The 23,565-nt window shown below is 50.8% G+C and overlaps 1 protein-coding gene across 3 annotated transcripts in view; it reads right to left on the minus strand.

Annotated features, from left to right (window-relative positions):
- SCARB1 (scavenger receptor class B member 1) overlaps nucleotides 1-23,565 on the minus strand; it is an 86,901-nt gene that overhangs the window by 37,731 nt on the left and 25,605 nt on the right. For all 3 annotated transcript variants that reach the window (XM_026457430.1, XM_026457429.1, XM_026457428.1), the window contains exon 2: nucleotides 1,697-1,854. In XM_026457430.1, the coding sequence (XP_026313215.1) occupies nucleotides 1,697-1,854 (158 nt within the window). The remainder of the gene's footprint in view (nucleotides 1-1,696; nucleotides 1,855-23,565) is intronic.

Raw genomic sequence — 23,565 nt, forward strand, 5'->3', positions numbered from 1 at the left:
AGGTTGCAGTGAGCCGAGACCGCGCCACTGCACTCCAACCTGGGTGAGAGAGAGACTCCGTCTCAAAAAAAAAAAAAAAAAAAAAAGTGGAAGTCAGATCGTGCCATGCTCTGGACCACAAGCCCACTTTGCATGCAGGTTAAAATCAGGCTCCTAACGCGACCTCTGAGGACCTCAGCAAGGCTCAGGCCTCATCTCTCCACTGTCTCCCTCCCTCGTAACCCCAGCCGCACAGGCTCTGTTCCCAGCCTTCAGACCTTTGGACATGCTCTGCCCAGGACTCTCTCCCCACCATGCAGGTCCAGTGAGTGTCCCTTTGCAGAGGTGCTTCCGACCCTCCAGTCAGACTGGGCCCCATGGCCGTCCTCTCTCCTGCACTCCAGCTTCACACTGTTTTGTCTGCACAACACTGATGGCTGCCTGATTTCCCCTTATTTGTCCACTTCTTTACTCTCTCTCCATCAGAATGTCAGCTTGGTGAGGCAGGGCCTTGGTCTGCCTGCGCCCCCAGCACACAGGAGGTGCTCAATCAGTGCTCACAGAATGAAGGAGTATAGAGAGCTTTGGCATTTTTACCCATTCTGTCCGCTGCTGGGTCCCCTGTGCTTAGAATGGCAGCCAACACCTAGTAGGTGCTCAATAAACATTTGTTAAATGAACGAGCGAATGAGTGAATGAGTGAACAGAATGCAGCAGCTGACTCATGTTTCCTACTCCCAAACCTCAGGCACATTTGCTAGGTTTTCATCTTGGCCTTCCCAGAACCAAACTGTGGGTCTCCAACAGTGGGAACACCCTCTGCCCACCCCATCCCTGGAACACCATGTGCCGGGAGCAAGTCAGCTCTCCTCTCGCGGAGCCCCTACTCCTCCGCCTGTGAGCTGGGAAGCGGGGGTGTGGAGGAGGGGAGGTGCTGTGAAGACTCCAGGAGGTAAGGGCGTTGTAACAGGCACATCCCCCAGCCGTCTCAGAGCTCCACGTGCATCCTGAGTGTCCCGATGACCCCATGAAGGGGCTCTTGTGTCTCTCCAGTCTGCAGACGGGCAAGCTGAGGTTCAGAGGGGTGAAGTCACTTCCCCTAGGCCACAGCCAGGGACACGGCAAGCAGAAAGCAAAGGCACCGCTCTGTGGTCCCTGGGCCAGCATGTTCCACAAACAGCTGACCCCTTCCCGTGCTGACTCACCCGGTCCTCTGGCCCAGACAGGGTTCGGGGGGTAGGTGTGCTCCTGGTTGTGCGTGTGTGTGTGTGTGTGTGTGTACGTATGTATGTGTGCGTATGTATGTGTGTATGTGTGCGTGTGTGTGTCTCTGTCTCTCACATATGCACCCTCCACCCAGACCCACACCATTGGTCCCTCCCTGCTCCATAAAGAACCTCTCTAGGTAAGGTCTGGTGACTCACACCTGTAATCCCAGCACTTTGAGAGGCTGAGGCGGAGGATCGCTTGAGCCCAGGACTTAAAACCAGCCTAGGCAACATAGCAAGATCCCATCTCTACAAAAAAAAAAAAAAAAAAAAAAAAAAACCCTAAAACAAAAACTTCTCTGGGACTAGCACTTCCCCCAAGTATGCCTTGCCTGTTTCCGGAAAAATCTCTGGGGCTCGGTCAGCAGCCTCCCCATCCCGTCCACTCTGAGACCCTCCCCTGCCCAGCCTCAGCGGGCCCCTCTGCCCTCACCTGGACACAGCCTCACCTGTACACGTAGGGCCCACGCTCCTGCACCTGCGGCTTCTCGCCCTTCAGGATCTCGCTGGGGTTCATGACGTCAAAGAAGTAGACGGAGAGATAGAAGGGGACTGGGATCTCCTTCCACATGTTAAAGGACAGGCTGCTGGGGTCGATGCGCACGTTCTGCAGGGGAAGGGACAAGCACGCCTGTGAGGAGAGGGACGAGGGCCCCACGCCCCACCACGAGGCTCCAGAACAGCTGCCTGAGCCCAGCCAGGGAAGGGGCTCCTCGGCGGTGGCTCGGGGTAGGAGGTGGTGGGAAAGCCCTTCTCACGTGAGGCTGTCGCACCTGGAGCTTATGGAATTAAACAGGCAACCTATCCATGCTGTCATAATGCTTCTTAAAATACGTCCTGACAGCAATATGTGACACCAGTCAAGGGACTGTGGTAAACAGGGGCCTATGCACCATCTAAAGGGGGTGCTGGAGCTCAGGGTAGCGGATGTCTCAGGGCAGGGAGAGTCCCCTGCAGGAACATGGGTTCCATGTGGCCAGGTGAATCATTCATTCATTCAACAAGCACGCACTGAGCACTACCACGTGCCAGGCAGGTTCTAAGAGCTGGGGATGGGAGAGCGACCAGGACAGACCAAAAGCCCAGCTCTGTGGGGCTTTACCGTAGCGGGGGAAAGGCAGGCACTAAACAACTCAGGTAAAACGCATGCTACGTGACAGAGCACAGAGAAAACACAGCAGGGACTGGGGAGAGGTCGGGATTTGAGATAGAGTCATCACCTAAGTGAAATGTAGGCCAGGTGCCGTGGCTCATGCCTGTAATCCCAGAACTTTGGAAGGTCAAGGTAGGAGGATCTCCGGAGCCCAGGAGTTTGAGACCAGCCTGGGCAACACAGCAAGACCCTATCTCTATAAAGAATAATTTTATTTATTTATTTATTTGTATTTCTTTTTTTTTTTTTTTTGAGATGGAGTCTTACTCTGTTGCTCAGGCTGGAGTGCAGTGGCATGATCTTGGCTCACTGCAACCTCCGCCTCTGGGTTCAAGTGATTCTCCTGCTCCAGCCTCCTGGGTAGCTGGGACTACAGGTCCCCACCACCACGCCTGGCTAATTTTTGTATTTTTATTTGTTTTTGTTTTATTTTATTTTTTGAGAGGGAGTCTCACTCTGTTGCCCAGGTTGGAGTGCAGTGGTGCAATCTCGGCTCACTGAAACCTTCGCCTCCTGGGTTCAAGCAATTCTCCTCCCTTGGCCTCCCAAGTAGCTGGGACTACAAGTTCCCACCACCACACCTGGCTATTTTTTTTTTTTTTAGTAGAGGTGAGGTTTCACCATGTTAGCCAGGATGGTCTCCTGACCTCAAGTGATCCGCCTGCCTCGGCCTCTCAAAGTGCTGGGATTAAAGGCATGAGCCACCTTGCCCAGCCTATAAAAAATAATTTTTTAAAAATTAGCTGGGCATGGTGCTGCACACCTGTAGTCCCAGCTACTTGGGAGGCTGAGGTGGGAGGGTCACTTGAGCCAAGGAGGCACTTCAATAGTGAACACTTGGCAAATTTTGCCCAGCCCATCAGATTAGAGCTGATGTTGCAAAGCCAGGCGGCCAGGCGGCTGCATCACCTTCCACCCTCTTTTGAACATGGCCTTCTAAGACGAGGACAGCCGCCCCCATTGTCCCCAGTAGCCAGAACCAATACGCGGAGTCTCTATAGGAGGCAGACAGCTGAGCTGGCCCAGTCAGAGCCAGCCCCACGTCCCCTGGAAGGAGCAGACTTGGAGGCAGCCAGGCCCTGGGTCGCACTCCATGGGGCCACTTGGGCAAGTCAGCCCCTGTGAACCTCAAGTTTCTCATCTGTACGATGGAGCTGATGACACTGTGTCTAGTTTGACCTACGTGGCATGTAAATGAAGAAGCTGAATTCATTGTCAAGAAGCTGGAAGATGTAATGTAATATCTGGATTTCAGAGTTCTCTTGGAAAAACCAGGAGATCAGAGACTTGCCTTCAAGTGCCATAACTGTTTATTGATAAACGCGTCTTCCTACCTAGCCGCGAGCACCAGAAGGAGCATCTTATGACCTGAGCAGCCCATAGGTGTAAACGAAGGCGCATAAACTCAATATTAAAGAGGTAATAGAAGCAAGTATTTCCGGGGTGCGCCACGTGCCTGGTGATGCTGTTCACTGTGTTCTCATCCTCCTAACAGCACCATGACTCTTTGAGGCAGCCACCTCCACTATTATTACTCCCATGTTACAGATTAGGAAACTGAGGCACAACTAAGGCTGGAGAGAGATACAACCAATAGTTGGAGGGCACTGAGGAGTCCGGGAGGTCTTCCTGGAGGAAGTGGTATGTAAGCTGGCTCAAAGAGCAGTCCTGCCCCCTCAGTAACACCCTCCCCACCCCATGGCAGCTCCTGCCACCCCATGTGACAACAGCTCACAGGCACCAGCTTCAGCCCCTCCCAACTCTCAGGCCCCAATTGCCCAGCCCTTCCTTCAGTCCTGGCCTTCACCCAGCCTCCAAGCCCGTGCACTGCAGGTCCCTCTGTCTGGGACAGACCCTGCAGCCCTGGGGACCCTGCTCACCACAGGCCAGGCCCCTTCTCCAGCCTGGGGGACACATCCAGCTGCTGGTGCTCCCTCCATAGAAAACCCAGCATCAAAACCCAGAACCCTGGAAAATGTGTTCAGGGAGTAGAGCGCGAACTGTATGTTCTCACCACAGAAAACAGTGGGGGCAGGAGGGAACCGCAGCGGTGACAGGTGTGTTCAGCACCTGCATCCCAGGGGCGGGTTTGCCGGTGTGCACGCACCAGCCCATCAACCTGCATACATTAAATATGTGCCATTGTTTTATATCAATCACACCTTAATAAAACTGCTTTTTTAAAAAAGGCCCAGTGTGGTGGCTCACACCTGTAATCCCAGCACTTCGAGGGGCCGAGGCAGGCAGATCACTTGAGCCCAGGAGTTCAAGACCAGCCTGAGCATGGAGACCCCATCACTACAAAAAACACAAACATCAGTCATCCACGATGGCAGGTGCCTATAGTCCCAGTTGCTTGGGAGGCTGAGGTGGGAGGATGACTTGAGCCCAGGAAGCAGAGCTTGCAGTGATCTGTGATCACACCACTGCAGTCCCGCCTGGGTGACAGAGCAAGACTCCATCACACACACACACACACACACACACACACACACACAGCCTCAATTTCCCTTTGCGGCCTTCCTCTCCCACCCGGTTTCTCAGCAGAGTCTGCTGGGCTGGAGATGCCTTTCTCCTTTGGAATCTCACCATGCTTTCCTCCTCCCCTGGCCTGCTCAGCCTGGTTCTGAAGATGAATCAGGGCTAAACCAAGTCCTGGGATCTGGCCGCGTGTCCATGTCTCTCTCTCTCTCTCTATCTCCAACAGAAGAGGCTTTTGGGCCCTGGGTTTCAGTCCATTCATTCAACACTACCCAAAGGGAATCTTCGGAAACTAGCGCAGCCCTGTCCAACTGGGTGACCAGGGGTAGGTCGCTGACCTTCTCCCAGCCTCAGTTTCCTCAACCATACAATGGGCATAAGGAGAGTGTCGCCTCGTGGGCTGCTGTGAGGTTTGAATGAGTCCATGGAGGTAAAGTGCTTAGAACAAGGTCTGAAGACCCCGGGCACCGGAGGGTCAGCCCTGCAGTCATTAAGTGACCCTTCCTTCCCTGCCCCACCTCCACCTGGGTTAAGGGATGGACTCTGCCCTGCTTTTGATCAGCAGGAGGACTTTTTTCCACCACACTAGACCAGGCAGCTGATTAGATAACAGTGGTGGGGACACTGTGGCCTTTTGCCTAACATGGCTGATTCTGTGATTCTGTCCCCACCACCCCCAGGGTCAAAGACCATGGCCCTGGAACACAAAGTTGGGACAGAATGCCAAGGTAAGCCTTTGTTGGACGCCACTCCCTCCCATCTGGCGAAATAGACCGTTTGAGCCCAGGAAGGCTGCCTGGAGGAGGGGATATCTGAGCTGGGAATTTTAAAATGAGCTGGGGTTTGCTAGGAAAAGAAGACAGTGGAGGAGTGCCTGGCAGAAGACACAGCCTGTGCAAAGGCTGGGAAGCCTTTAAGAGAGTGACTTGCCTGAATGTTCACCAAAAACAAACATGGAATGATATGTCCATATTTGATAGATGGAAACTCAAATATTCATCAACACATAAACGAATTGCCACACATATCCACACAATGGAATGCTACTTGACAATCAAAAAGAACCAACCATGGATAAACGCCACAACAATGGGTGAGCTTCAGAAGCACTACCCCAAGTAAAAAAAAGAAAAGAAGAATCATACTACACAACACCATTTCCACGACATCAGGGAAAGGGAAAACTGTAGAGACGGAAGCCAGACCAGTGGCTGCCGGGGACCAGGATGGAGGACTGATATGAACTGGCCCAGCTATCTTGATTTTGGTTGACATATAGGTGAAGTATATATATCCAATACAAGCCATCAAATTAGGCCAGTCATGGTGGCTCACGCCTGTAATCCGAGGACTTTGGGAGGCCAAGCCAGGAGAATTTCTTGAGGCCAGCAGTTCAAGACCAACCTGGGCAACATGGTGAAACCCTGTCTCTACTAAAAATACAAAAAATATTAGCCAGGCATGGTGGTGCGCACCTGTGGTCCCAGCTACTCAGGAGACTGAGCTGGGAGGATCGCTTGAGCCCAGGAGTTCAAGGCTACAGTGAGCTGTGATCATGCCCCTGTACTCCAGTCTGGGCCACAAAGCAAGACCCTGTCTGGAAAAAAAAACAACAGCAACAAGAACACCCATGACATGCTATATTTACCACTATGGAACAACCTCCAGTATATTTTAAGTATAAATAAATAAATAAATAAATAAATAAATACTATTACTACCTTTAAAATATGCAATCATGTTGATCAAAAGGCAGATATGTGCATACACATATAATCCCATTTATGTGACGTTCTAGAAGAGGCAAGACTAACGTATCAATAGAAGCCAGAACAGGGGTCACCTGGGAGGATGGGGGATAAGGGGGTGAAAATTCTGTTTCCTGATCTGGTTGCTGGTTACCCGCGACTGTGTTTACTGAAAAATGTATGGTGTTGGCCAGGCGCGGTGGCTCAAGCCTGTAATCCCAGCACTTTGGGAGGCCGAGACGGGCGGATCACAAGGTCAGGAGATCGAGACCATGCTGGCTAACACGGTGAAACCGCGTCTCTACTAAAAAATACAAAAAAAACTAGCCGGGCGTGGTGGCGGGCGCCTGTAGTCCCAGTTACTGGGAGGCTGAGGCAGGAGAATGGCGTAAACCCGGGAGGCGGAGCTTGCAGTGGGCTGAGATCCGGCCAGTGCACTCCAGCCCCGGCGACAGAGCAAGACTCGGTCTCAAAAAAAAAAAAAAAAAAAAAATGTATGGTGTTGTTCCCTTTATATGTGGGCTTTTCTATACGTATGCTACACTTCACTAAAACCCTTTTGAAACTAAAATGTGAAATTAAAAAAATAAAAGGTTAACTGCAAATGGTCAAAGGACTTGAAAAGATCTTTCTCTGAAGAAAATACACCAATGGCCAACAAGCTCATGAAAAGGTGCTTGACATCATGAAGGAAATGCAAATCAGAGTCACAACGGGCCACCCTGGGATGGCTAGAATTTTCTTCATGGAAAATAACAAGTGTTGGCAAGGGTGTGGGAACTGAAACCTTTGTGCATTGCCGGCGGAAGTGTAACGTGGAACAGCCACTGTGGAAACCAGTCTGACTGTTCCTCAAACAGTCAAACACGAAGTTACCGTATGACCCTGCAACTCCACTCCCCAGAACAGACCCAAAAAGAACTGAAAATGGGTGTTCAAACAACAACACATACAAGAATGTGCACAGCAGCACTGTTCACAATGGGCGAAAACGACCCAAGTGTCCGTCAACAGATGAGTGGCTGAACACGGGGTGATCTGTCCAGACAGCAGCATCTGACTCATTCAGAAAAGGGACTGCATGGGTTGGTTGTTTACTGTTGTGTAAAAAAGAAATATATTTAAAGAGCCAAAAATATAATTTTAAAGAAAGGAATGTGGCCGGGCGTGGTGGCTCACGCCTGTAATCCCAGCACTTTGGGAGGCTGAGGCAGGTGGATCACCTGAGGTCAGGAGTTCAAGACCAGCCTGGCCAACATGGTGAAACCCCACCTCTACTACTAAAAAAAAAAAAAAAAAAAAAAATTAGCTGGGCATGGTGGCAGCCACCTATAATCCCAGCTACTTGGAAGGCTGAGGCAGGAGAATCACTTGAACCTGGGAGACGGAGGTTGCAGTGAGAGCTGAGATCGTGCCACTGCACTAGAGCCTCGGTAACAGACCAAGACTCCATCTCAAAAAACAGAAAGAAAAGAATGCGACACTGACACATGCCACCACATGGACAAACCTCAAAAACATGACACAGAGTGAAAGAAGCCAGTCGAAAGGCCACACATAGTATCTGACCACACTTAGTGAAATGCCCAGAAGAGGCAAATCCAGAGACAGCAGATTGGTGGTTGCCGGGGCTAGGGGAGAAAGGAATGGCGGGTGACTGCTTAATGGGTGCGCGGTATGAGAATGCTTTGGAACTAGGTCGTGGTCATGGCTGCGCAACCTTGCAAATGCACTAAATGTCACTAAACTGTACATCTGTAAATGGTTTTGTTGAATTTTATGTTAGCTGGATCTTAATCACAACTTCAAAAAGAAAGATTAACTCCAAATTAAAATGAGATATCATTTCCCAGTAGATGAGCAAAAATTAGGACATCCAAGAAAACAACGACAGGCAAAGCTGTTTGGAAACAGGACGACTGTGCACCGCAGGGGTCAGGCCACCGGGGAGTCGCGGACAGTTTCTAACCGGGTCAGGTGTGAGCAAAGTCCCATAGTCTATGGGTCCCCTGTTCAGACACGGTGCAGAGCACCAGCTTCCCAGCTCCTGCCACGCTAGGGCCACGACCTGCACACCCACCTGAAGCTTCACGAAGGAACACTCACCTTCCCAGCATGATGCAACTTACGTTATGACTCTATTATTCACCCCTCTGATATTCTATCTTATTCCATTCTGTTTTCAAAATGCTGATCCCAGGCCAGGCGCGGTGGCTCATGCCTGTAATCCCAGCACTTTGGGAGGCCGGGGAGGGTGAATTGTGAGGTCAGGAGATCGAGACCATCCTGGCTAACACAGTGAAACCCTGTCTCTACTAAAAATACAAAAAATTAGCTGGGCATGGTGGCACGTCCTGTAGTCCCAGCTACTTGGGCGGCTGAGGCAGGAGAATCGCTTGAACCCAGGAGGTGGAGGTTGCAGCGAGCCAAAATGCGCCACTGCACTCCAGCCTGGAGAGACAGAGCAAGATTCCGTCTCAAAAAAAAAAAAAAGCCGATCCCCACCCACTCCACTTTATTTCACAACCCACAATCTGATCACATCTGACAGTTTGAAAACTCTGCCCTAGAAAGATTCTCGTATGTGTGCAAGAGAGTGCCAGAAGAATTGTCAGACCTCAAAAAAAGAACAGAGGGCCAGACACAGGGCTCACGCCTATGATCGCAGGCCTTGGGAGGCCGAGGCGGGTGGATCACTTGAGGTCAGGAGTTCCAGACCAGCCTGGCCAAGGTGGTGAAACCCCGTCTCTACTAAAACTACAAAAATTACCCAAGCACAGTGACATGCAACTGTAGTCCCAGCTACTCGGGAGGCTGAGGTGGGAGAATTGCTTGAGCCCAGGAGGCGGAGGTTGCAGTGAGCCGAGATCACACCATTGCACTCCAGCCTGGGTGACAGAGTGAGATCCTGCCTTGAAAACAACAGGGAGCCCAGCCAGGTTCTCAGTCAGAGATAAGCTGGGCTTCTGTACACACGGTGGCTGCATGGTGAGTAAACGTCATCGACTTGGAGATATCTCAATGGCAGAATCTTGACAGAAAGACAAATACTGCAGGACAAATACTTTTAGATTTGTCTTTTAGAGATGAGGAATCTGAAGGCATTGAATACACAGAGTTGAATGGTGCTTCCGGCGCGGAGGCTGGGGAAGGTGGGGAGATGCAGGTCACACGGCACAAAGCTGCAGTCACATGGGGTGGGTGGTCTGGAGGTCAGATGCACAGCACGAGGACTGTTATTAATACTGTACTGTATACTGGAAGTAGATTTCAGGTGCTCTCACCACTAAAAACAAAGAGGTGGCTGGGCCTCATGCCTGTAATCCCAGCACTTTGGGAGGCCGAGGTGGGAGGATGGCTTGAGGTCAGGAGTTTGAGAACCACCTGGGCAACATAGGCAGCCCGTCTCTATAAAAAATACAAAAACTAGCCAGGCACAGTGGCACGCACCTGTGGTCCCAGCTACTCAGGAGGCTGAAGTGGGAGGATCACTTGAGCCTAAGAGTTCAAGGCTGCAGTGAGCCGTGATCACCCCACTGCACTCCAGCCTGGGTGACAGAGCAAGACCCTGTCTCAAAAAAGAAAAAAAACAAAAAGAGGTAACTATATGAGGAGATACATATGTTAATCTGCTTAACTGTAGTAATCATTTCACTATGTGTGTATATATAGCAAAACAGCATGTTGGATGCCTTAAATATATATAATTTTTATTATTTATTTATTTTGAGACAGAGTCTTGCTCAGTTGCCCAGGCTGGAGAGACTTGACCTCCCGATCGCCCCAGATCAAGCAATCCTCTCACCTCAGCCTCCTGAGTAGCTGGGACTACAAGGCACGCACCACCACACCCGGCTATTTTTTCTATTCTTTATTTTTTTGCTTTTAGTAGAGACAAGGTCTCACTATGTTGCCCAGGCTGGTCTTGAACTCCTGAGCTCAAGCGATCCACTCGCTTCAGCCTCCCAAAGTCCTGGGATTACAGATGTCAGCCACTGCACCTGGCCTCAATTTTTATTTTAAAAGAAAAAAAAAATCGAGTGAAGAAAAGGCTAAAGAAAGAAACAATTGACATTGGCCTCTGGATGTGAATTTTCCAAACACATGAAATAATACTCGATATTTTTTCTGAAGACAAACCCATGTGGAAATGTAGAAAACCATTCAGAGAAATGGAACCTGCAAACAATCTCAGGAGAGGGCCGGGGGCTGGGGATGTGGGAAGCTTTACCTGTCATTGTGAACATGTTATTTCTTGAAAATAACATACGAGCCACCATCTGAACATTGGCCAACAAGTCCCTCTACCTGATCTGGCCCCTGTGTTCTCTCTGGCCCCACATCCAGCCACTGTCTGCTACTCAGCCCAGCCCCACTGCCTCCTTGCTGTCCTGTCTAAGCGGCCATGCTTCTGCCCCAGGGTCTCTGCACCTGCTGTTCCCTCCTAACCACGTGATCAAATCCCTCACACCTTCGCATCTCTAATCACATGCCCCCTTCTCAAAAGGCTCATCCGACCTGCCCCAAAACTCCTGATCTCCCGACCTGCTGTGTCGTTTCCATGCTGAGTATGGCCATCAAGCGTGTGGTACAACCAGCTTATCCGGTTTATCGTCCATCTGTCTCCCCTGCCAGGCCATAAACCCACAAGGGCAAGATCCTCAGCTTCTTTGTTTGGTGATGTGTCCTCAGGGCCTGGGACAGTGCTTGGCACCTTGCAGGAGCTCTGTAAATATTTTCTGAGTGAATGAGCAAACGTGAGACCAGAAACCATATAATCAACGTGGAAATGCCTACCGGGTGGTAACGCTAGTCCTCCTTTGTGTGTTTTAAACTTAAGAAGGGATTTTTTTTTGTTTTTTTTTAATACACAGAGAATACCGCCTGTTTAGGCCAAGGCAACAGCTCGGTAAATGTGTGATGGATGAGATGAAGATTTCATAGACATTAATTTTTAGCTCTCTCTTCCCACCACCCACAGCACTTTCCCCTGTACCTGGAGAGGCCCCTGACCTCCAAACCTAAAACCCCACTCGCCCGGGTGCCGCCTCCTCCGTGAAGCCCGCTGGAATGACCTCGGCCTACAGTGAGCCTGCTCTGACCTCACTGGGGTTGCAGTTCATCCCCTGCACAATCACCCGCCCATGCTAGATGCTATGCTAGGAATTTAAAGACACAAGGATGAACACGATGGGGCCCCTGCCCTGAGACGCCCCTGCCCTGAGACACCAGGGGAGCAGAACTGCATGGACAATCTGTCCAGCACTGTTCAGGTAGCAAAACACTTCCACCTACTTCACCTCTTAAATTCTCAATGACTCATGTCACAGAAGCAGACACTGAGGCTCCAAAGCCAAATGCCTGACCAAGGTCACAGGAGCAGGGACAGACAGAGCCCCAGGCTCCATGTCCACGTCTAGGCCTGGGCCCTCACACCTCTCTCCTACACCATTCCCGCTGGGCTCCTTGCACGGGAGCTTCACAAATGAATCATTAACTTGACCTGGCCACTGAATTGCAGGCCTAATTCCTCCTGTGAGAAGAGAAAACAGGCTTCCAAGAAAGACACCTCTGACCACATGAGCCAAGAGGCCAATTTGCCCAGACAAAGTCTAGTTCTAGGGCAAGGCCAGGCCCTGCCCACTCTGGACCAGCCAGTCAGTCGCTGACTACACCCTGAATCCCAGGGCCCCAGGCATCCCCAGCCCCGCGGGGCCTATGAATGCAGGAATGACGACGACCCAGGCTAATCCAATCTGGGACCTGGGAACACCACACCCTTGGCTCACGTTCCAACTTCTTTTGATTTTTAAAGGACTAAGGTAAGAAGACTAAAATAAAAGGTTTTTACAAGAAACCCACGCGTGTGAGTTGCTTAAGCAAAGAGGTTGAGTCATTCCTGAGTCCTCCATTTCCCTCCCACCTAGCACCCATCCATCAGCAAGGCTGGGCTGCTCTCGCTTTAAAGCATGCCTCAAATCCATCCACTTCTCTCCAGCACCATCCTGGCCCCCATCCTGGCTTGTGTGGACGGGTGCCGTAGTCTCCTCACTGTTGTCCTGCCTCTGCTCTTGCCCCCTGCCCCATTCTCCCCACAGAATCTGAGTTATCCTTTGAAGATTAAAGTCAGAGCATGTCATTCTTCTGCTCAAACCTCCCCTATGCCTTCCTATTTGTCTCAGAATCTAAATTCCTGACAGTGACCGATGAGGTCTTGCACAACCCAGCTCCCTGTAGTCACTCTAGTCTCCTCCCCTGTTCCTATCTGCCTCGCTCACTCTGCTCCAGCCACACTGGCCTTGCTGTGCTCCTGAGCCACCAGGCAAGTTTCTGCCACAGGGCCTTTGCACTGACTCTTTGCTCCTCCAGGGCCAATCCTTCCCCTGATGCCCACAAAAGTGAGCCCCTCACTTCTCAAGTCTAAAGTCACCTTCTCAGTGAGACCTTCCCTGAGCACTCTTCAATCCCTCAACCGTCTCTTTTGAGCCCCCACTGTATGGCAGGCTCTGCTGTAGGCCTAGGCACTTCAATAGTGAACAAAATGGACGAAAAGACCATTCTTCCTAAAGCAGCCCTTCCCCTATCACATTGTATTCACCACCCTCTTTTATCTCCCTGACATTATCAATATCTGAAATTCCTATGTATTTGTTGGTAAGTCCCCCTTCCTGCTGCCTGGAATTCAGTCACAATGGAGGGAGCTAGAGCAGCCATTTTGAATAGTGAGACCCCCTTAAGAATGGAAGCCACACATGAAGAAGGGTGGAGCAGAATAGGAGATAGGAGAAAGGATCCCTGTGATTTCCTGGAGCCACACACCAGCCCTGGGTGACTTAGTCATCAGAGAAATGTCCACTGGACTCACAGTGACATCCCATGCCATACACCAGAATGGCTAAAATGAAAAAGACTGACAATAACAAGTGTTGGCGAGGATGTGGAGCAGCCAGAGTGCTCACACATTGCTGGTGGAAGTGTGCATTGGTGCAATCACTGTGGAATATACTTTTTCTACCAAAGCTGGACATTCACCCTACAATATAGCAATCCCACCCCCGTATTTATCGCAGAGAAACGAAAGCATGCAACCACACAAAGATTATCCACAAATGCTCATAGCAGCCGTACCCGTAACAGCCCCAAACTGGAAACAACACAAATGTCTACAAGCAAGTGAATGCATGACAAATGGGGACACACTCATACCATGGAATGCTACCCAGCGACAAAAGGGAATGACCAACTGAGACACACAATGACAGGGTAAATCCCACACAGGGACCACATGCATGAGTCCAGCTATGTGACGTCCCGGGGGATAGCAAAACCAACCCATGGGGATAGAGGTGGGGGCAGCAGGACCTCAGGGGTGGATACTGACAGGGAGGGGTGTGGGGAAGCCGTTTACACTCGGTACAGGGGGTCATTATAAGCATGCATACCTAGGTAAAAATCCAACAACCTCTAACCGAAATTGTGCACTTTTCTTTATGTATTTGATACTTCAATTTTTTAAAGGAAAAAAATTAAAGCCAAAAAAAAACCTTTTTTTTTTTTCAGACAGTCTCACTCTGTCACCCAGGCTGGAGTGCAGTGGTGTGATCTCAGCTCACTGCAACCGCTGTCTGCCAGGTTCCAGTAATTCTCCTGCCTCAGCATCCCGAATAGCTGGGACTACAGACACGTGCCACCACGCCCAGCTGATGTTTTGTTGTTGTTGTTGTTGTTGTTGTTGTTGTTTTTAGACGGAGTTTTGCTCTGTCGCCCAGGCTGGAGTGCAGTGGTGTGATCTCGGCTCACTGCAACCTCCGCCTCCCGGGTTCAACCGATTTTCCTGCCCCAGCCTCCCAAGTAGCTGGAATTACAGGTGCCTGCCACCACACCCAGCTAATTTTTGTATTTATTTTTTAGTAGAGACGGGGTTTCACCATGTTGGCCAGGCTGGTCTCAAACTCCTGACCTCAGGTGATCCACCCGCCTCAGCCTCCCAAAGTGCTGGGATTACAGGCATGAGCCACCGCACCTGGCCTGATTTTTGTACTTTTGACGGAGATGGGGTTTTACCATGCTGGCAGGCTGAGATCTCCAACTCCTGACCTCAGGTGATCAGCCCACCTCGGCCTCCCAAAGTGCTGGGATTACAGGCGTGAGCCACCATGCCTTTAGGTCAGCAAAAAATTCTTGATCCAGAGATGGGTACTCTTCAGATGTTCCACACACCCTCAAGTGGTGTCTCTAATAAGAGAGCACCTGCAGCCACCAAGGCCCAATCAGGGTCGCAGTCCCCCGTCAAGTCCGATTTCTGAAGCAGAGCAGCAAGGCCAGCCAGGAGACCGCCGGGGGCCCTGGAGAGACATGAGAGGCCTAGGGTCCCCTCCTCACTAGCAAAGGGACTCTGACCACTCCCTGTCCCCTCAACCCCCTGCCCATCCTCCACCTACCAGCAGGCACCTGATACAACTTCCTGTGCCTCAGTTTCTTTACCTGTAACAAGGAATAAAGAATAGGACCCATGCAGCAGGGACAGGTCATGTGGACATAATGTGCTGAGAACGGCCCTTCGCCGCTGCGATCTTCCTTCCAAAACCCGAAACTAGGGTCTAATCAATAGAAGAACAACAGACAAATCCCGGCAGACGGGCGTCCCGCCAAATCCCTAGCCGGTGGTCATCAACGCAATCCAGGCCATCCCAAGCCAGGAAAGTCTGAGAACCCGCAGAGACCAGAAGAGCCTAAGGCAACGTGAGGGACAAACGTGATTTGGGGCCCTGGGTGGGGTCCTGAGACAGAAAAGGATACGAACGAAACCCGAATCCTGTCTGGATGTTAGTTATTACTGATGTATCAACACTGGTTCATTCATAGCAATAAATGTATCCCATTCCATTAAGATGTTAATAGCAGGGGACACTGGCCGTGGGATATGTGGGAACTCAGCACTATCTTCCCAATTTTTCTGAAAGTCAAACTGTTCTAGGCCGGGCGCAGTGGCTCACGCCTGTGGAATCCCAGCACTTTGGGAGGCCAAGGCAGGTGGATCACTTAAGGTCAGGAGTTGGAGATCAGCCTGGCCAACATAGTGAAATCCCATCTCTACTAAAATTACAAAAAATAGCCAGGTGCGGTGTCAGGCACCTGTGGTCCCAGCTACTTGGGAGTCTGAGGAAGGAGAATCACTTGAACCTGGGAGGCGGAGGTTGTAGTGAGCCAAGATTGTGCCACCACACTCCAACCTGGGCGACAGAGTGGGACTTGGTCTCAAAAAAAAAAAGTTCTAAAACATAAAGTTATTTTAAAACAAGCAGGCTCTGTCGCAGCAATACAGGGAGGGCCAAATCAGTGCCTCACCGAATCATATTACAGCTTCAAGCAAAAGGAAAAATGTGCACTTCATATTTGTATTTTTCCAGTACATTAAAGTCTTTTTTAAAAAACATTGAAAATGTCAAAAGTCCATATATTAAAACTTACAACATTATTTTAAGTTTAAATATTTTATTTAAGCCCGCCCAAACCAGACTATACTATCATGTTACTGGCCTGGCTTTAATGGAAGCATTTCCATTGTATTAGCTTCCCACTGCTGCTGTAAGAATTGACAGTTGACACTGGCTCAGACCAATACAAAGTTATTATCTTACTATCTTACAGGTTTGCGGGGGAGAAGTCCAAACTGGGACTCCCGCTGAGATGGGATGAAAGTCACGGTGCAGACAGGGTGCTTCCTTCCACAGGCTCAGGGAGGAATCCATTTCCTTCCCTTTCCCAGCTTCTAAGAGGCCTCCACATTCCTTGTCTCCTGTCCCCTCATCACTCCAACCCCTGCTTGTGCAGTCACATCTCCTACTCTGACCCTCCTGCCTCCCTCTGATAAAGATCCTTGTGAAAGCATCGTGGCCCCTTGGACAATTCAGGTTCATCTCCCATCTCAAGATCCTTAACTTTTTTTTTTTTTTTGAGACAGGGTCTCACTCTGTTGCCCAGGCTGGAATGCAGTGGCATAATCACGGCTTACTGCAGCCTCGAACTCCCAGGCTCAAGCAGTCCTCCTTCCTCAGCCTCCCACATAACTGGGACCACAGTCACACACCACCACGCCTGGTTAATTTTTAAATTTTTTGTAGAGATGGGGTCTCACTATGTTGCCTGAGCTGGTCTTAAACTCCTGGGCTCAAGAAATCTCCCACCTTGGCCTCCCAAAGTGCTGGGATTACAGGTGTGAGCCATCATGCCTGGTGTAAGATCCTCAACTTAATCACACCTACAAAGCCACTTTTGCCGAGGAAGGTCACATATTCACAGTCCTGGGGATTAGATGCCAGCATCTTTTGGGGACATTGTTCAGCCTGCCACACCCACCCAGAGACCCCAGAGCATCTTCCCACACAGCCACCCCTACAGGGAACACCCCTGCACCAGGGAGTGTGACATTTGTGACATTTGCCCCATGCACCCTTTCCTCCCCACCCCCCCACAGCCCTATCTTGGCCAGAAGGCAGGTTTCGCTACAGACAAGGTGGACCCGGCAGGAAACCCAGTGTCCTCTTTAATGGGAAGCTCCACGCCCAGGATGCTCACACGTCCCCCCGCTGTTGAACCCTGCTGTGTTTCAGCCTGAGCTGTCCTAAGAGAAACCCTGGCCAGGGATGACCTGTGGAGCAGGACACTCTCCTGTGGCTGCTTTCAAGCAGCTTAACGGGGGCACTTTGTTCTTGCAGCTGAGATCTGAAAACCAAGCCCTTCGAGGCTGCGGACATGCCCACACTGCCTGCACTGCCTCCTCGTGACTCCTGAGACCGCCTACCAGTGACACGAGGGTGTCCCCAAACATGAACCGAGGCTCGCCCTGAAAAGGGCGAAGCCAGCTTCATCCTCAGCCACATGGGAGGAAGAATGCAGGCAACAGCCAGCAGGGGCCTGAGGGGCCCTGCAAGGCCAGAGCCCCCTCCCCTGCGGTACATCAGAGCCAGAGGGCTTGTCAAAAGCAGGCCTCCAAAGCCAGTGAGCTCCCAAGGGACACACAGGGGGACAGGGAGGCAGCCAGAGGTCAGAGCCACTCCAGGGTCCTCAGGTTCCCAGACACTTCCAGGCGGGTACAGGACCAGAAACAGACGTCACCAGTGCTGGTCCCTTTTGCTGGTCCCTGAGCCACACCCCCCGAGGCCCCAAAAGGGGCCCAACCAACAAGGGGCTGAGGGTCTGGGCAGAACCTCCCACTCCAGGCATGAGGCCTTGGGCAATTTCTGAACATTCGAGCAGGTCCACCTTTCAAAACTCATTACTGCCCTACAGAATGACTTCTGGTGTGAGCACAGTACTGTGGTCATGTTCGGGGATTTTCTTTTGCTTTGTCGTCGTGGTGGTGTTTACCAGGTACCCGTTCAAGCAGCGGTTCTTGAAGTGTGGTCCCTGGCTGAGCATGGTGGCTCACGCCTGTAATCTCAGCACTTTGGAAGGCCAAGATGGGAGGATCCCTTGAGCCCAGGAGTTCAACAGCCTGGGCAACATAGCAAGATCTCATCTCTACGACAAAATTTTTTTACAATAGCCAGGCATGGTGGCATGTACTTGTAGTCCCAGCTACTTGGGAGGCTGAGGCAGGAGGATTGCTTGGGCCCAGGAGGTCGAGGCTGCAGTGAGCTGTGATCACACCACTACACTCCAGGCTGCACAACAGAGCAAGACCCTATTCCCCCCAGGAAAAAAAGATGGTCCCTGAACCAGCAGCATCAGCATCACCTGGGAACTCGATAAAAAAACAGGTTCCTAGGCTCCGTGCCAGGTCTGCCGACTCAGACACTCAGGCGCTGGGGCCTGGTGATCTGTGTTTTAGCGAGCCCTCCAGCGTCCGGACTCCAATGCACCATGAAGAGCCATGGTTGTATTAGAGACACTGATAGATGAGGCAATGTCTGACATGAGCCCCGGAACAATGTGGAAAAGGGGGAACTGTATGGAGGCACGTGCAGAAGGCAGGACTTGATATCTCCTCAGCAAGTTACAGGGCGCATGACCATCACACCGGTCTGTTTTTATGTATGTTTTAATTTTTTTTTTTTAAAGACAGTCTTGCTCTGTCACCCTGGCTGGAGTGCACTGGTGCAGTCCTAGCTCACTGTAGCCTTGAACTCCTGGGCTCAAACCATCCTCCTGCCTCAGCCTCCTTGTAGCTGGGACCACAGCAGCTTCCGTCACTATACTCAGCTAATTTTTTTATTTTTTGTAGATTTTATTTTTTGTAGGGGTCTCGCTATGTTGCCCAGGCTGGTCTGAAACTCCTGGCCTCAAGTAATTCTCCTGCTTCCACCTCCCAAAGAGCTGGGATTACGAACGTGAGACACTGCACCCAGCCCTTGAAATTTTTCATAAGTTTTTTTTAATTCACTCAAAATTTCTTATACACCCCATCCTCCCCACCCCCACTAAAAAAAAACACAGACTAGGTCTTATCTCTTCCTGAACCAGATGCCACAAACTGGGCCCATGGGCCAGATTTGACCAGTAGATGGGTTTTGGATCACATGATATTTCAAAATATTTGAGTCTGTCGACAGTATCTTAAACCAGCAGGCAAATTCCAGCCTTTTGGCTTCTTTTGGGAACCTGCGTGACGTCCAGTTCCAGGCCTGCATGCCCCGTGGCCCAGCCTGCTGGAGCAGAGCAGCAGCCGCTTCACAGACGGGGTGTGCCCTCCAGCGTGCAACAGGCCCCACCACGCCCCATCACCTCATGCCAGGGCCCTTCCCCCATATATGTTCCTGCAGAGTTTGCAATCCCTGTCCTGTAGTAACACATGATGAGAACGCGGCATTCATTCATTCATTCACTCGATCATTCATTCATTCCAATCCTGCCTGAGCACCTAAAGCGGGCGATCAGTGCTACAGGGGTAAAGTTAATCCAACAGGATTCCTGCCCTCGTGGACTAAGCAGCAAGCGGGGAAAAGGACATGCAATTCACACGTGACTCAGGTACACAGTAGGAAGAGCTCAGGGACGTCACACATATTCACTGGCACGCACTGGCAAGCACCAGAGTTCTCGCGCATGCGTCACTGGCCAGAGTGTCCGTCAATACACCCGCCTCGGAGAGCCACTGGGCAGAATCTACTGAGGCAGAGCCGATGTTCTGAACTGCTGAACGCATCTGGAAACCACCACCTCCCATCTCTCAGGAAGCACAACAGTAAACGCCTGCATTAGAGAAGCCACTGGAGGCAAGTTTTATGCTGTTTCTAGCTCAAAGCATCCCATCTAAAGCAATGCTTTCATTTATTTAAACCTAACAATTAGGCCGGGTGTGGTGGCTCACACCTGTAATCCCAGGACTTTGGAATGCCAAGGCAGGAGGATCGCTTGAGCCCAGGAGGTCGAGACCAGCCTGCGCAACACAGTGAGTCCCATCTCTACAAAATATTTTTTTAAAATTTGCCAAGTGTGGGCCTGGCGTGGTGGCTCACGCCTGTAACCCCAGCACTTTGGGAGGCCGAGGCAGTCAGATCACAAGGTCAGGAGATCAAGACCATGCAGGCTAACACGGTGAAACTCCATCTCTTCTAAAAATACAAAAAAAATTAGCTGGGTTTGGTGGCGGGCGCCTGTAGTTCCAGTTACTCAGGAGGCTAGGCAGGAGAATGGTGTGAACCTGGGCAGCGGAGCTTGCAGTGAGCCGAGATCACGCCACTGCACTCCAGCCTGGGCGACAGAGTGAGACTCTGTCTCAAACAAAAAAAAAAAATTTGCCAAGTGTGGTAGTGTATGCCTGTAGACACAGGTACGTGGAAGGCTGAGGCAGGAAGATCCCTTGAGCCCAGGAGATCGAGGCTGCAGTGAGCCATGATCGTGCCACTGTACTCCAGCCTGGGTGACAGAGCAAGACCCTGTCTCAAAATAAAATAAAATAAAACAGAATAAAGTTAACAATTCGTCTGTGAAGCAGGTAGTTATTCTCCATTTTACTGATGAAGAAGGTGAAGTACAGGGAGATTAAACCACTTGCTTACCCAGGAGCACAAACCCGATGGTGGCACAGAGTCTCAACCTCGGGTCTGACACCAAAGCCTGGGCACTGCCTTGGTAAAGGCCCAGCACAGGCGTGGCAAGTAAGGAGCTCGGAACAGCAAAGAGAATGCTGGAAGACGCACACAGTCCTGGTCCCTGGGTGCAGAGACAAATCAAGCACAACCTCTCCTTCCTCGCCAAATCAGGGCCTCATCCTGCTCCCCAGTTGCACCTCCATGATGGGAACTCCAGGCAGCCCACCTCCACTTGCTTTTTTGGACAAGAACAGTTTCCACCAGGGCTGATCCCAGCCCCACTGTTCCACACAAGTCAGACGGTGACTATGCCTTCTTTCAAACACCCCAACCTCAATAAAGCTGGCTGTTTTCAAGCAAAAGTATTATTCCTATCTATTCTTAGCAAGGTTTCAACAAGCTACGGCCTGTGGACCAAATCCAGCCTGATGTCTATTTCTACTCACCCCACAAGCTAACAATCGTTTTACCTTTTGAAATGGAAAGAAGGGAAAGAAAGGAAAGAAAGAAAAGAAAGAAAGAAAGTCAGCCAACCGGGTGCAGTGCTGCACGCCTATAATTCCAGCACTTTGGGAGACCAAGGTGGGAGGATCACTTGAGGCCAGGAGTTCAAGACCAGCCTGGGCAACACAGTGAGGGCCCCCCCATACCCGCCCACCAATCTAAAAAAAAAAAAAAAATTAGCCAGTCATGGTGGCACATGCCTGTTGTCCCAGCTACTCAGGAGAGTAAGGTAAGAGGATAACAAGCCCAGGAGGTCTAGGCTGCAATGAGCCATGATGGTGCCCTTGCACCCCAGCCTGGGTGACACAGTGAGACCCTGTCTCCAAAAAATATATTAAAAATAAATAAATAAATAATTGAAAGAAAAATGCCATTTCATGACATGTGAAAGTTATATGAAATTCACATTTCAGTGTTCATAAACGCAGTGGCACTGGCCCACAGCAGCCACCTCGACTTGTATCTGTATCATCAATGGCAGTCTCAGCATTACAGCAGCAGGGCTGAGTAGCTGAGAGACAACCCGTGCAGCCTGCAGAGCTGAACATACTGACTATCTGTCTCTGTACAGAAAAGCACGCCAACCCCAGCCTAGACCACACAGAAATTCAGGGAGGGCCGTCCCTTGCCAGGCCAGCTTCATGGGTGAAGCCGGATCTGGCCATCAGGGAGAGGGCCAGGGCTGCAGACCTAGTTCTGGCCTCCGCTCAGTCAGCCCCTCCCACCCGGTCCCCTGATGTGCCACACGGAGACGTGAGTGCCTCCCCATCCTCCCCGGTAGCAGTGCAGAGAGAATGAGATGACCTAGGACATGTGTCTGTTGTAAAGAGGGCACCCGGGTGTAAACATGCCTCAGGGAACTATTGTTATAGGAGCCTCCCTGAGCTCACCACTGGCTCCAGTTCAAGAACACATCATGAAGCCAACCAAAGACTTGTAAAATAGGGCAACGGTGGTTTGGGCCTGGAGGAATCAGAATCTCAGAGCTGCCTGCTTCAAAGGCTAAGTCTCTTGCAACAGGCTCAGCATGTTGGAATTCGACCCTGGCCAACAAGCTGGGCCGTCTGGTCTACCATCTACAAACCAACAGCCCGATCCATTCAAGCAGGAGGGGCCGGTACCATTTCTCCCTCCAGGTTAAACCTTGCCACAGTTCTTTTTTAATTTTAATTGGGGTAAACATAAAATTTACCAACTTAGCCTTTTTGTTTGTTTGTTTTTTGAGATGGAGTCTCACTCTGTCACCCAGGCTGGAGTGCGGTGGTGCAATCTCGGCTCACTGCAAACTCTGCCTCCCGAGTTCAAACAATTCTCTGCCTCAGCCTCCCGAGTAGCTGGGATTACAGGCGCCCACCACTATGCCAGGCTAATTTTTGTATTTTTAGTAGAGACGGGGTTTCACCATCTTGGCCAGGGTGGTCTTGAACTCCTGACCTCATGATACACCCACCTCGGGCTCCAAAAGTGCTGGGATTACAGGCTTGAGCCACCACGCGCCCAGCCCAACTTAGCCATTTTTAAGTATACAGTTCAGTGGTATTAAGGACATTTGCAATGTTGTGCAATCATCAACAACATCCATCCAAAGAACTCTTTCATCTTGCAAAACTGAAACCCTGTACCCACTGAATAAGAGCTCCCCACCCCTTCTCCCCCCAGCCCCTGGCACCCACCATTCTCCTTCCTGTCTCTGTGAATCTGGCTACTCTAGGGAGCTCATGCAAATGGAATCGTACGGTATTTGTCCTGTCATGGCTGGTTTATTTCACTCGCATAACTTCCTCAAGGCCCGTGCATGTTGCAGCATGCATCAGAACATCCTTCCTTTTCCAGGCTGAATCCTATTCCAACGTGTGGATGGGCCCCAGCTCATTACCCACCACCCACCAGTGGACACTGGGGTTGCTCCCACCATTTGGTCATCGTGAACAGAGCTGCAATGAACACGGTGGCCAGATTCCTCTTCAAGTTCCCACTTTCCATTTCTTTAATACCCAGAAGTGGGGTTGCCCCACCATGTGGTAATTCTATGTTAAATTTTGGGGGGCCTCCACACAGCAGCTGCACCATTCTACATTCCCACCAGCAGCACACACGGGCCCTGATTTCTCCGCACCCTCACCAATACGCGAGATTTTCTGCTTTCTCAAGTGGCCATCCTAACGGGTATGAGTGTGTCTCACTGATTCTCATTTGCCCAACGATGAGCGAGTGCCGCTGAGCACACTTCCATGTCCCCGTTGGCTATCTGCATGTCTTTTTTTTTTTTGAGACGGAGTCTCGCTCTCTCCCCCAGGCTAGAGTGTAGCGGCACGATCTCAGCTCACTGCAACCTCCACCTCCTGGGTCCAAACAATTCTCCTGCCTCAGCCTCCTGAGTAGCTGGGACTACAGGT

This window comes from Piliocolobus tephrosceles, chromosome 10 (assembly GCF_002776525.5).
Source record: "Piliocolobus tephrosceles isolate RC106 chromosome 10, ASM277652v3, whole genome shotgun sequence".
NCBI lineage: Eukaryota > Metazoa > Chordata > Mammalia > Primates > Cercopithecidae > Piliocolobus > Piliocolobus tephrosceles.